Source organism: Oncorhynchus kisutch, unplaced genomic scaffold (assembly GCF_002021735.2).
Source record: "Oncorhynchus kisutch isolate 150728-3 unplaced genomic scaffold, Okis_V2 Okis04b-Okis11a_hom, whole genome shotgun sequence".
NCBI classification, from domain to species: Eukaryota; Metazoa; Chordata; class Actinopteri; order Salmoniformes; family Salmonidae; genus Oncorhynchus; species Oncorhynchus kisutch.
In genome coordinates, this window is record NW_022261981.1 from 413,743 (window position 1) to 426,833 (window position 13,091).

The following is a 13,091-nucleotide window of genomic DNA, read 5'->3' on the forward strand; positions in this document are numbered from 1 at the left end:
TGTGTACTACAGTGTAGTGTGTGTGTGTGTACTACAGTGTGTGTGTGTGTGTATGGGTGTACTATAGTGTGCGTGTATATGTACTACAATGTAGTGTATGTATGGGTGTACTACAGTGTGCATGTATATTTACTACAGTGTGCGTGTATGTGTACATGTATGTGTACTACAGTGTAGTGTGTGTATGGGTGTACTACAGTGTGTGTACTACAGTGTGTGTGTGTGTGTGTATGGGTGTACTACAATGTGTCTGTGTGTACTACAGTGTGTATGGGTGTACTACAGTGTGTGTACTATAGTGTGTGTGTCTGTACTACAGTGTGTCTGTGTGTACTACAGTGTATGTGTGTATGGGTGTACTACAGTGTAGTGTGTGTATGGGTGTACTACAGTATAGTGTGTGTATACTACAGTGTGCGTGTGTGTGTGTGTACTACAGTGTGTGTGTACTACAGTGTGTGTGTGTACTAGTGTGTGTGCGTGTACTACAGTGTGTGTGTGCGTATGTACTACAGTGTGCGCGTGTGTACTACAGTGTGTGTGTGTGTATGTATGTACTACAGTGTGTGTGTGTGTGTGTGTGTACTACAGTGTGTGTGTGTGTGTGTGTACTACAGTGTGTGTGTGTGTGTGTGTGTACTACAGTGTGTGTGTGTGTGTGTGTGTGTACTACAGTGTGTGTGTGTGTGTGTGTGTACTACAGTGTGTGTGTGTGTGTGTGTGTGTGTACTACAGTGTGTGTGTGTGTGTGTGTGTGTACCACAGTGTGTGTGTGTGTGTGTGTGTGTGTGTGTGTACTACAGTGTGTGTGTGTGTGTGTGTGTGTACTACAGTGTGTGTGTGTGTGTGTGTACTACAGTGTGTGTGTGTGTGTGTGTGTGTGTACTACAGTGTGTGTGTGTGTGTGTGTGTGTACTACAGTGTGTGTGTGTGTGTGTGTGTACTACAGTGTGTGTGTGTGTGTGTGTGTGTGTGTACTACAGTGTGTGTGTGTGTGTGTGTGTGTACCACAGTGTGTGTGTGTGTGTGTGTGTGTGTGTGTGTGTGTGTACTACAGTGTGTGTGTGTGTGTGTGTGTGTACTACAGTGTGTGTGTGTGTGTGTGTGTGTGTGTGTGTACTACAGTGTGTGTGTGTGTGTGTGTGTGTGTGTGTGTGTACTACAGTGTGTGTGTGTGTGTGTGTGTGTACTACAGTGTGTGTGTGTGTGTGTGTACTACAGTGTGTGTGTGTGTGTGTGTGTGTGTGTGTGTGTGTGTGTGTGTGTGTGTGTGTTGTGTACTACAGTGTGTGTGTGTGTGTGTACTACAGTGTGTGTGTGTGTGTGTGTGTGCTACAGTGTGTGTGTGTGTGTGTGTGTACTACAGTGTGTGTGTGTGTGTGTGTGTACTACAGTGTGTGTGTGTGTGTGTGTGTACTACAGTGTGTGTGTGTGTGTGTGTGTGTGTGTACTACAGTGTGTGTGTGTGTGTGTGTACTACAGTGTGTGTGTGTGTGTGTGTGTGTGTGTGTGTGTGTGTACTACAGTGTGTGTGTGTGTGTGTGTACTACAGTGTGTGTGTGTACTACAGTGTGTGTGGTGTGTGTGTGTGTGTGTGTGTGTGTGTGTGTACTACAGTGTGTGTGTGTACTACAGTGTGTGTGTGTACTACAGTGTGTGTGTGTGTGTGTGTGTACTACAGTGTGTGAGTGTGTACTACAGTGTGTGTGTGTGTGTGTGTGTGTACTACAGTGTGTGTGTGTGTGTGTGTACTACAGTGTGTGTGTGTGTGTGTGTACTACAGTGTGTGTGTGTGTACTACAGTGTGTGTGTGTGTGTACTACAGTGTGTGTGTGTGTGTGTGTGTGTGTGTGTGTGTGTGTGTGTACTACAGTGTGTGTGTGTACTACAGTGTGTGTGTATGTACATACTGGATTATGAATGTGGGTGGTTGGGCAGAGTAAGGGGTGGGTGGTTGGGCAGGGTAAGGGGTGGGTGGTTGGGCAGGGTAAGGGGTGGGTGGTTGGGCAGGGTAAGGGGTGTGTGGTTGGGCAGGGTAGGTCTCAGAGGCCTGGGTCCACATTCATAAAGCGTCTCAGGAGGAGTGCTGATCTAGGATCAGGTTCCCACCCCCCTGTCCATATAATCTAACTTACTATGATGTATAATGTAAACTGATCTCAGAACATCACTCCTACTATAAGACACTTTATGAATAGGTCTCCTGGGTTAGGGCTGGTTTTGGCCTGTGTAGAAGCTACAACTTACCCTTCACCACTGTCAGGCCAAAGAAGTGCAGCTCTTTTATTCCAAGGAGCTCAGACACCTGATTGAACACATCCTGCCCTGTGGACTTGACCTGAGAGAGCGAGAGGAGAGAGAAGACTGTAATAAACAGGGTGACTAACAGGCTGACTGCTATAAACAGGGTGACTAACAGGCTGACTGCTATAAACAGGGTGACTAACAGGCTGACTGCTATAAACAGGGTACCTAACAGGCTGTCTGCTATAAACAGGGTGACTAACAGGCTGACTGCTATAAACAGGGTGACTGTAACAGGCTGACTGCTATAAACAGGGTGACTGTAACAGGCTGACTGCTATAAACAGGGTGACTAACAGGCTGACTGCTATAAACAGGGTGACTAACAGGCTGACTGCTATAAACAGGGTGACTGTAACAGGCTGACTGCTATAAACAGGGTGACTAACAGGCTGACTGCTATAAACAGGGTGACTAACAGGCTGACTGCTATAAACAGGGTGACTGTAACAGGCTGACTGCTATAAACAGGGTGACTAACAGGCTGACTGCTATAAACAGGGTGACTAACAGGCTGACTGCTATAAACAGGGTGACTGTAACAGGCTGACTGCTATAAACAGGGTGACTGTAACAGGCTGACTGCTATAAACAGGGTGACTAACAGGCTGACTGCTATAAACAGGGTGACTAACAGGCTGACTGCTATAAACAGGGTGACTAACAGGCTGACTGCTATAAACAGGGTGACTAACAGGCTGACTGCTATAAACAGGGTGACTGTAACAGGCTGACTGCTATAAACAGGGTGACTGTAACAGGCTGACTGCTATAAACAGGGTGACTAACAGGCTGACTGCTATAAACAGGGTGACTGTAACAGACTGACTGCTATAAACAGGGTGACTAAGAGGCTGACTGCTATAAACAGGGTGACTGTAACAGGCTGACTGCTATAAACAGGGTGACTGTAACAGACTGACTGCTATAAACAGGGTGACTAAGAGGCTGACTGCTATAAACAGGGTGACTGTAACAGGCTGACTGCTATAAACAGGGTGACTGTAACAGGCTGACTGCTATAAACAGGGTGACTGTAACAGACTGACTGCTATAAACAGGGTGACTAACAGGCTGACTGCTATAAACAGGGTGACTGTAACAGGCTGACCGCTATAAACAGGGTGACTAACAGGCTGACTGCTATAAACAGGGTGCTGTAACTGCCTGACTGCTATAAACAGGGTGACTAACAGGCTGACTGCTATAAACAGGGTGACTAACAGGCTGACTGCTATAAACAGGGTGACTAACAGACTGACTGCTATAAACAGGGTGACTACCAGGCTGACTGCTATAAACAGGGTGACTAACAGGCTGACTGCTATAAACAGGGTGACTAACAGGCTGACTGCTATAAACAGGGTGACTAACTGGCTGACTGCTATAAACAGGGTGACTGTAACTGTCTGACTGCTATAAACAGGGTGACTAACAGACTGACTGCTATAAACAGGGTGACTAACAGACTGACTGCTATAAACAGGGTGACTGTAACAGACCGCTATAAACAGGGTGACTAACAGGCTGACTGCTATAAACAGGGTGACTAACAGGCTGACTGCTATAAACAGGGTGACTGTAACAGGCTGACTGCTATAAACAGGGTGACTAACAGACTGACTGCTATAAACAGGGTGACTGTAACAGACCGCTATAAACAGGGTGACTAACAGGCTGACTGCTATAAACAGGGTGACTGTAACAGGCTGACTGCTATAAACAGGGTGACTATAACAGGCTGACTGCTATAAACAGGGTGACTAACAGGCTGACTGCTATAAACAGGGTGACTAACAGGCTGACTGCTATAAACAGGGTGACTAACAGGCTGACTGCTATAAACAGGGTGACTAACAGGCTGACTGCTATAAACAGGGTAAGTGAAAAAAAAGTGAAGTGACCTCCCAGACATGGATCTCATGTACAACTCCATACATTTTATAATACGGGACTAGAAATACTCTTGATACATTACTGGCCCAGGACTAAAACCTTCCATTGAAAAGCCGTCCATAGAAACCCCCCTGGCTGACTCATGGAATACCTACAGAATCAACAGGAGGAGTCATAATGGGACGTGCTCACCCCCACAGTGATGTCCAGCTGTTCTTTATTAGGGAGCAGAACACACAGGGTTCTCTCCTGTTTGGTGGTGGAGACAGACATGGTGTCTGCAATAAGTATCCTCTCCGGTCACTCCTTCAGTTTAGACCCTCTTCAGTCTCTCTCTCTCTTCTCTCCAACGATCTCCCCACTCCTTCAGTTTAGACCCTCTTCAGTCTCTCTCTCTCTCTCTTCTCTCCAATGATCTCCCCACTCCTTCAGTTTAGACCCTCTTCAGTCTCTCTCTCTCCCTCTTCTCCCCAATGATCTCCCCACTCCTTCAGCTTAGACCCTCTTCAGTCTCTCTCTCTCTTCTCTCCAACAATCTCCCCACTCCTTCAGTTTAGACCCTCTTCAGTCTCTCTCTCTCTTCTCTCCAATGATCTCCCCACTCCTTCACTTCTTCTTTCTGGTTAGGGGGAATGTGTCATTCATTTTCTTTTGTCTAAAAAGACAAGAGACAGAGAGACATTTTTGAGTCATAAAAGCTTTAAAGACGTTGTAGATGTAACACCAGGCATAACATAGCAATAACAGAGAATATCATGGTTATAACAGTGCATAGCATGGTTATAAACACACAAAGCATTAAACATTGGACACAGAGTAGCGCTTTTTCAACAGGATTACATTTTGGGCTCCTGAGTGACGCAGTGGTCTCTACAGACCCTGGTTCGATTCCAGGCTGTAGTGCGATCCACAATTGGCCCAGCGTCGTCCGGGTAAGGCCGGGTAAGGCCGTCATTGTAAATAATAATTTGTTCTTAACTGACTTGCCTAGTTAAATAAAGGTTATATAAATATACATATATAAAGTGTTTGATCCTTTCAGACAGCAGTCTAACCACAAAGGCCACTTGTATTTCCATCTACTTTGTTGTTGATATTTTTTGGGATTGACTCAAAAAGGTATTCACTCAATCAGTCTGAAAAGAAAAGGCCAATCCGCTATCCGGACGAGAATAAACAGCATGGTGAGACTGGTGCATTCCTCCTCCATTACCATTATCTGGTCAAGTCCACACGGCTGGTCCCTGGCTCTCTGGTCCCTGGCTCTCTGGTCCCTGGCTCTCTGGTCCCTGCCTCTCTGGTCCCTGCCTCTCTGGTCCCTGCCTCTCTGGTCCCTGCCTCTCTGGTCCCTGCCTCTCTGGTCCCTGCCTCTCTGGTCCCTGCCTCTCTGGTCCCTGCCTCTCTGGTCCCTGCCTCTCTGGTCCCTGCCTCTCTGGTCCCTGCCTCTCTGGTCCCTGCCTCTCTGGTCCCTGCCTCTCTGGTCCCTGCCTCTCTGGTCCCTGCCTCTCTGGTCCCTGCCTCTCTGGTCCCTGCCTCTCTGGTCCCTGCCTCTCTGGTCCCTGCCTCTCTGGTCCCTGCCTCTCTGGTCCCTGCCTCTCTGGTCCCTGCCTCTCTGGTCCCTGGCTCTCTGGTCCCTGGCTCTCTGGTCCCTGCCTGATGGAGCTATCAACTGGAACGGGCCTCAAAAGAGTCTTGGTGCCTGGAGCCGGTCGTGTAGTTAAAGCAGCCGGCCACAGCAGCCGGTCGTGTAGTTAAAGCAGCCGGTCGTGTAGTTAAAGCAGCCGGCCACAGCAGCCGGCCACAGCAGCCGGTCGTGTAGTTAAAGCAGCCGGCCACAGCAGCCGGTCGTGTAGTTAAAGCAGCCGGCCACAGCAGCTGGTTGGATGCCTAGGCCTACGTCATACTATTAAATCCCAGTCCCACTGTTCTTCTATAGCCTATACTAAACCATATCTACAGCCCCTCAATCTGCCTCCCATTCATTCATGTCAATCCCTTTTGATAAGCACACACAAATACGAAAGGAGTGAAAATTCCCATGTGAAACCACACAAGCCCTTTCCTCCCCAGGTCTGGCCCAGAGCCGGACTCACATCATTAATCTGATTCATTGATTTGGCGAGATCAGGCTCTTTGTTAATCAGCAGTGGATTGTACCAGTCAGGGATTTGGGTCGGTCGGGGGCAGAGGGGCAGCCCCAAAACACGGCCTTCCCAGTGATAATGTTCTGTTGCCAAGATGCTCGAGGAAAGACAAATGAAACCTGAAAACATTTTAAAGCTGTTCACAGAAAACAAGTGGCTAGTGGCTACTAAACTAACAATCCAAAAAACAACAACTTCCTCTGTGATCCTAAAAGGGCAAGCCTCTGCTGTGGTCTGTTCTGTTCAAACATGATGAAACACGTTACCCACCTCCTACATTTAGAAACGTGTCTTGATGTCAAACCCACACCCGTCATGACATGATTAAACATGTGTTATATGTGCATCACACCTGTTATGATATTCACTCGGTTATTATTCCCACTAACTGACACGCCCATGGGGACATGAGATTTGGATCAGACTTCTAGTAGTATTGGTTCCATTCTGCCAGTATAATGTACCTGAAGTATTTAAAAGAAAACACGAGGTACTTTACTAGGTGTGTTTACGTCCTCCAAGGAGGAGGAATAATAAAAACAGTCCTTTATAAACGCTATTGCTCTTACTCACCTCCAAGAATTAAAGTCCAATCTGATGGTGTGTGTGTGTGTGTGTGTGTGTGTAAGAGAACTCCTGAGAGGTACTCTGTACTGCATGTTCAAACAAAGTCTCACACCTGCCACTCAGATGAACAGCACACAACACGCAGCAAAGCCAAACCTGAAAAGCCAGCCTTGTTCTGAGACATTTGACTGTGAAGTCATACTATCCCCAGGGCCCAGGCAAACCTCTCTACGGTCCTAGACTATACAGGAACCTGTGTTCAGGAAGCCCCCCACTACTGTGTGAACATCCCTTGTGATTTTTTGTTGTTGTCATTTTGCTTCTAGTTGTTTTGAATAATCATGTACTGCCTAACCTTTTCAAAGGCCAGTTTTCATCTCTCTGTAAACCCCTGAGGAAGGTGATGTCCACAGGCCAAAACATTGCTGTGAAAACCATTCAATTGTGTGGAGCCTCCAAGCATCCGAGAGAATGCTGTGTCTCAACCGGTGACGGGCACAACAAACACCTAAGACAATGTCAGATAGGCTCTAAGCTACAACATACGTGAAAACGAGACATCTGAGAGGATCTAAAAACGATCTGCCTCTTATTCATCGGAGATGATCTTAACCACATTTTTTAAAATAAATAATCAAATAGTTTGACAACCCTCCCTGTTTGTAAGCCTTCAAATGATATCAAACTCAACCGTTTATCCTTTTCATTGTAGTTTTGGATGTCTCATGGTAGGGCTGAGTATGCAAAATGGGTCACGTTTGAGCACCTCTATCTCCTGAATGTTTCCGGCACTTTCTGACCGCTTCTACCACGGGTAAACCTGTTTGGAAGGATTTTTTCAAATCTAAAAAGGAGTGTAGTCAAAAAGTGAGTGAATTCATATGGAATGACCCAGTAACAAAAGGTCTGAAAAGCCAATGACAGACACCAGAGCACACCTTCAGAGACAGTAGATGACCATCTTACTCACGCTGCAAAACAGTGTGGCAGAGGTGAGTTGAAAAGAAAAGCCTGACTGGCGTTGATTACAGCGTTGGTTTTACAAGGTGTCCAGGAATGTGAGTTGTGCATAAGACAGACGTGAGTTAATTCCTTAGACTAGACGGTTCAATCCTTCATCACAGTTTCTGTTGACAAAGGGAACTTTGGCTCAATGGTTTTGAATAGATGAGTAGATGAAGGATGCAACGAATGGAATGTGGTGATTCCTTGCACCTGAGTCCTTGCATTCATAGCTCTGTCCATGCATTGTTGAGTGGTTCCATTTCTCCAGCCCCCTCCCACAGCTGTACCAAAAACATGGTGGTGGAATCCCAGATTTCCCCTTTAAAATGCGGAGCAGTAAGATTGGAACTGACTGGTGTCAAGAAGACTTTAAAAGTAGATACAACATATTGTGTGTTTGATAGGCTTGACAACACACAGAAAGTATTCATACCCCTGGTCTTATTCCACATTTTGTTGTGTTACAGCCTGAATTCAAAATGGATTAAATCTAATGTTTTCCCCTCACCCATCTACACACACTACCCTATAATAAAAATGAAATACAGAAATCTCTCATTTAAGTCAATACTTTGTAGTAGCAACTTTGGGGGCAATTACAGCCGAGTCTTTTGGGGTATGTCTCTATAAGCTTGGCACAAGTCTCGAAGAGATTTCTAAGTTCATTTCTTTGCAGTTTTACTTTAGTGCCTTGTTGACTGATGTTGAGCACATTTAAATTAGTATTAGAATTGTATTGTGGAGTAACTACAATGTTGTTGATCCATCTTCAGTTCTCATATCACAACCATTAAAACTGTAACTGTATTAAAGTCACCATTGGCCTCATGGTGAAATCCCTGAGCAGTTTCCTTCCTCTCCCGCAACTGAGTTAGGAAGGACACCTGCATCTTTGTAGTGACTGGGTGTATTGATACACCATTCAAAGTGTAATGAATAACGTCACCATACTCAAAGGGATATTCAATGTCTGCTTTTTATACATCTACTAAAGAGGTGCCCTTCTTTGCGAAGCATTGGAAAACCTCCCTGGTCTTTGTGGTTGAATCTGTGCTTGAAATTCACTACTCGATTCAGGGACCTTACAGATAATTGTATGTGAGGGTTACCAAGATCATTTTAACCACTATAATTGAACAATGTATGAGATTTGTTAAGCACATTCTTACTCCTGAACTTATTTAGGTTTACCAGAACAAAAGGGTAGAATACTTATTGACTCAAGACATTTCAGCTTCTCATTTTGGATTCATTTCTAAAGTTTTATACAAATACAATTTCACTTTGACATTATGGGATATTGTGTGTAAATCAGTGACACAAAATCTCATTTGAATATTCATGCTGTAACACAACAAATATGTAAAAAGTAAAGGGGTGTGAATACTTCCTGAAGGCACTGTGCCCACCACCTAGTCTTATCGCTTAATATCCCCATCAAGTATCAATCAGAACAGTTACAGTCAGAGCCAGTTTAAGTATGAGCCTCATCTAACATTCACAAACAAGTCAGCAGACAGGTTTAAGTATGAGCCTCATCTAACATTCACAACAGTCTGCAGACAGGGCAGGCTGACGTGTGAACCAGTGATCTCACTCGTCCTCCCCTCCGACATCCCCTTAGTCTAACCAGAGTGACCTCACTCGTCCTCCCCTCCGACATCCCCTTAGTCTAACCAGAGTGACCTCACTCGTCCTCCCCTCCGACATCCCCTTAGTCTAACCAGAGTGACCTCACTCGTCCTCCCCTCCGACATCCCCTTAGTCTAACCAGAGTGACCTCACTCGTCCTCCCCTCCGACATCCCCTTAGTCTAACCAGAATGATCTCACTCGTCCTCCCCTCCGACATTCCCTTAGTCTAACCAGAGTGACCTCAGAATTGGCATCCAGACCTAGTTTCAACTACTATTTGAAATGGTATAAATAATGTCGTTTTTTTGCTTTACCCTGTATGGGATGCCAGGTGGGCGGGGTTCGCACTTCCCCTTTACCACTATTCTATCAGTTCCATTGCAACAGGTTCAATCAAGCACAGCTAAAGTATTTGAACGATTTAAAATAGTATTTGAAGCCATGTTTTCCTCAGACCTGGCATCACATGAGAGCAGTCAGCCCAGACATCTGCAGGGCCTTAAATCCCCTTCAAGACTATTATAACCCCTTGTTCTTAGCACGCTCTTAATGTGCAAAAACAATACTGCACCGCCAGACCGCTGCACTCTACATGCCATTTGCATCTCAAATGGCACCCTATTCCCTACTTAATGCACTACATTAGACCAAGGCCCATAGGGCTCTGGCCAAAATTAGTGCACTGTATAGGGAATAGGGTGCCATTTGAGGTGCACTTTAGACTACTGCACTGTAGTGTTCAAGCCCTTTAAGGTGCAAAGAGCTGCCAACGGACTGCTCTGTTGAACACTTTGAACAGTGAAGTGAACACTTCAGTGTACCGGTAGAATCTCGATGAGGGGACTGGGGAAGCACACACACACACACACACACACACACACACACAAACACAAAACCACCAGACTGAAACTAATCACCTCATAACCATCCAGCATTCCAATCTCAGATGAGCAAGGCATCCATTTCATGGTGCAGGGACTAGAAACCTTTGATAGAAACATTGAGAGTGATCCAACACTAAAATCTGTGGGTTTCCAAGGAATATGAGAGTAACATTCAATTATTACACAAGGAGCAGAGAGTGAGGGTCAGAGAGAGACAGACTGAGAGAGAGAGAGTTTCAGAGTGAGGGACAGAGAGAGACAGACTGAGAGAGAGAGCGTTTCAGAGTGAGGGACAGAGAGAGACAGACAGAGAGAGAGAGTTTCAGAGTGAGGGACAGAGAGAGACAGACAGAGAGAGAGAGTTTCAGAGTGAGGGTCAGAGAGAGAGAGTTTCAGAGTGAGGGACAGAGTTAGGGAGAAATATGTATGGAAGGCTGAGGACGTGGAAACGTGGATATTTTCTGTGGACGCTTGGGGTAACAATGATCTTTGTTTTTTAGAACTAATCATGCAGAAAGCAAAACAGAGAGCTTGAACACTAACAGCCCTCTGTAATATAGTGTACAACACTTCTTCAGAACACAGACAACGGTTTGAGAGGAAGGTGTCATTGAAGGAACCTGGGAGATTAGAGAAACACTTCATAAAGCATCTCCAAGTAGCCTCGGAGCAATAGAGGCTATGAGCGCACCTGCTTACAAAATAATCAGATCCATACTTTCCTTGCTGAATGCAAATGTACATCCAACCTAGTTAAAAGTGTGATGTAATTCAATTAGAGAATGATCATAATGATATCACATCGGAGCAGGTGTATGCTTATCAAAATGTATTCGATTCATAAAAATGTATTTATTAGGCAACGTTAGAGCATACTAAGTAGCCTACAAAACTAAAATAGTAGCCGAACTAATGCAATACTGTATAAAATGAATAATGGAGACGTTAAACGCATCATGAACACACATAAACAAAAACATTAACGCGGAATAGAAGAGCAACATGCTTGCTTGCATGTTATGCCAATCTCCGCCCTAAATAGTTGAAAAGTAACACTTACCGATAGATGGAACCAGCAAACACCTGAATATCTTAAACAAAACGATGTTGTTGAGGTTATCCAGACATAGAAATGAGACAAATTATCCCTAAAATAACGGAACGTAGTTTGAGAGTTCTGGAGGACAGTGAAAAAGTAACAACATTGGCGTGATGTTGAAAAACTTTCAAGATGCTCCTCCGCTGAGCCAGACGCTGCAGCCTGGACTAGACCAACTGCAATGAGTCGAAGGGGTGTTTTAGCATAGTTTAGTATGACATTTCGTCTTCTAACTGAGAACTATGTTGTCTATATTTTGCGATTAATAGAACGAATTCATATTTACAATGACGGCCTATATACTTGTAACAATGTACTTTCCCATACTGACATAACGTCCATGTTAATCAACTAGGTTTGATATTCAGTATTAGAATCAAATCCAACTTTATTTGTCACATGCACCGAATACAACAAGTGTAGACCTTACCGTGAAATGCTTACTTACAAGCCCTTAACCAACAGTGCAGTTCAAGAAGAGTTAAGAAAATATTTACCAAATAAACTAAAGTAAAAAATAATATAAAGTAATAAAATAACAATAACGAGGCTATATACAGGGAGGTACAGGTTAGTTGAGGTCATTTGTACATGTAGGTAGGGGTGAAGTGACTATGCATATTACAATTACATTTGTGTTTGGTTCAATAGGTAAGTTGAGTGTGAAACCAGGATATACCAAAGTACACTCGCTATAATTTATTGGCCACGTTTTATTGCATGGTAACCTGGATGATTCAACATGATTGACAGCATGCTAATTTCATTACTCACCACTATAATATGCTAATATAGCCCATCAACGCGTGAAAGAAAATATTTTTTTGACATATTTAATGAAAATTAGAAATCATTCTTCGAATCCAATTAATCAAATTGAAATTTAAAACAAGTCTAAAATTTGCCTCCATAATTGAAATTATATGATCATGTATTTTCTAATTTGATGTTGAAAAATGAAGTCTAACCTTCCCTAAACTAAAAACACAACGTTGTATCTCCACCATGTCCTATGAGTTAGCCATGGTGCATTCAGTTTCAAGCCTCATTAAGTGTCTGGGGAAATAATCCAGGGAATGCAACAATAATGAATGTTTGAGCCAGTCTGGCAGGGTTTACCCCAATAAGAGGCAGATTACCCAGATTAGCATTAGTTCATATGAGATTACAGCTAATTAGCTTCACAGTCCGAGACCATACTGCTGTCTCCATATCAACCTGTTGATTTCTATTGTTATCTCCTTTAGCTAATGGTTGTGATGAGATTTTCTAACAGATGCTTTAATGGTATAGGAGGGTTTCGAGGACACAGATTAAGGCTAGTCATGAACTAATAGGTCATTTCAAGGGATATTCTCCAGAGTTAGATTACATGTTTAAGCGGTTGCTACTTTCCTGACAATCATCTGACACATATATATACTACATAACACCTGTCTGTGAGAAAGAAATCAGCCCCAGTCCTCTTATCAAGCCTTAATTAGACTGTGTGAGATGTTTAACAACTTTGCAGTCTGCTGGTGGACAGGATGTGTAAAAGAGGGTTTGTAAGGCCATG

The 13,091-nt window shown here is 44.2% G+C and overlaps 1 protein-coding gene across 2 annotated transcripts in view; it reads right to left on the reverse strand.

The window, feature by feature from the left end:
* Positions 1 to 11,729, reverse strand: part of LOC109878987 (FERM domain-containing protein 6) — a 29,815-nt gene extending 18,086 nt beyond the window's left edge. The window contains exons 1-3 of one of the 2 annotated variants that reach the window (XM_031813134.1): positions 11,495 to 11,729; positions 4,393 to 4,855; positions 2,248 to 2,338 (exon numbers count right to left, since the gene is read on the reverse strand). In XM_031813134.1, coding sequence (XP_031668994.1) covers positions 2,248 to 2,338; positions 4,393 to 4,473 — 172 coding nt within the window. In that variant the 5' untranslated portion in view covers positions 4,474 to 4,855; positions 11,495 to 11,729. The remainder of the gene's footprint in view (positions 1 to 2,247; positions 2,339 to 4,392; positions 4,856 to 11,494) is intronic. The other variant, XM_031813135.1, reaches the window with a different exon arrangement.
* Between the last annotated feature and the right edge of the window lie 1,362 nt (positions 11,730 to 13,091).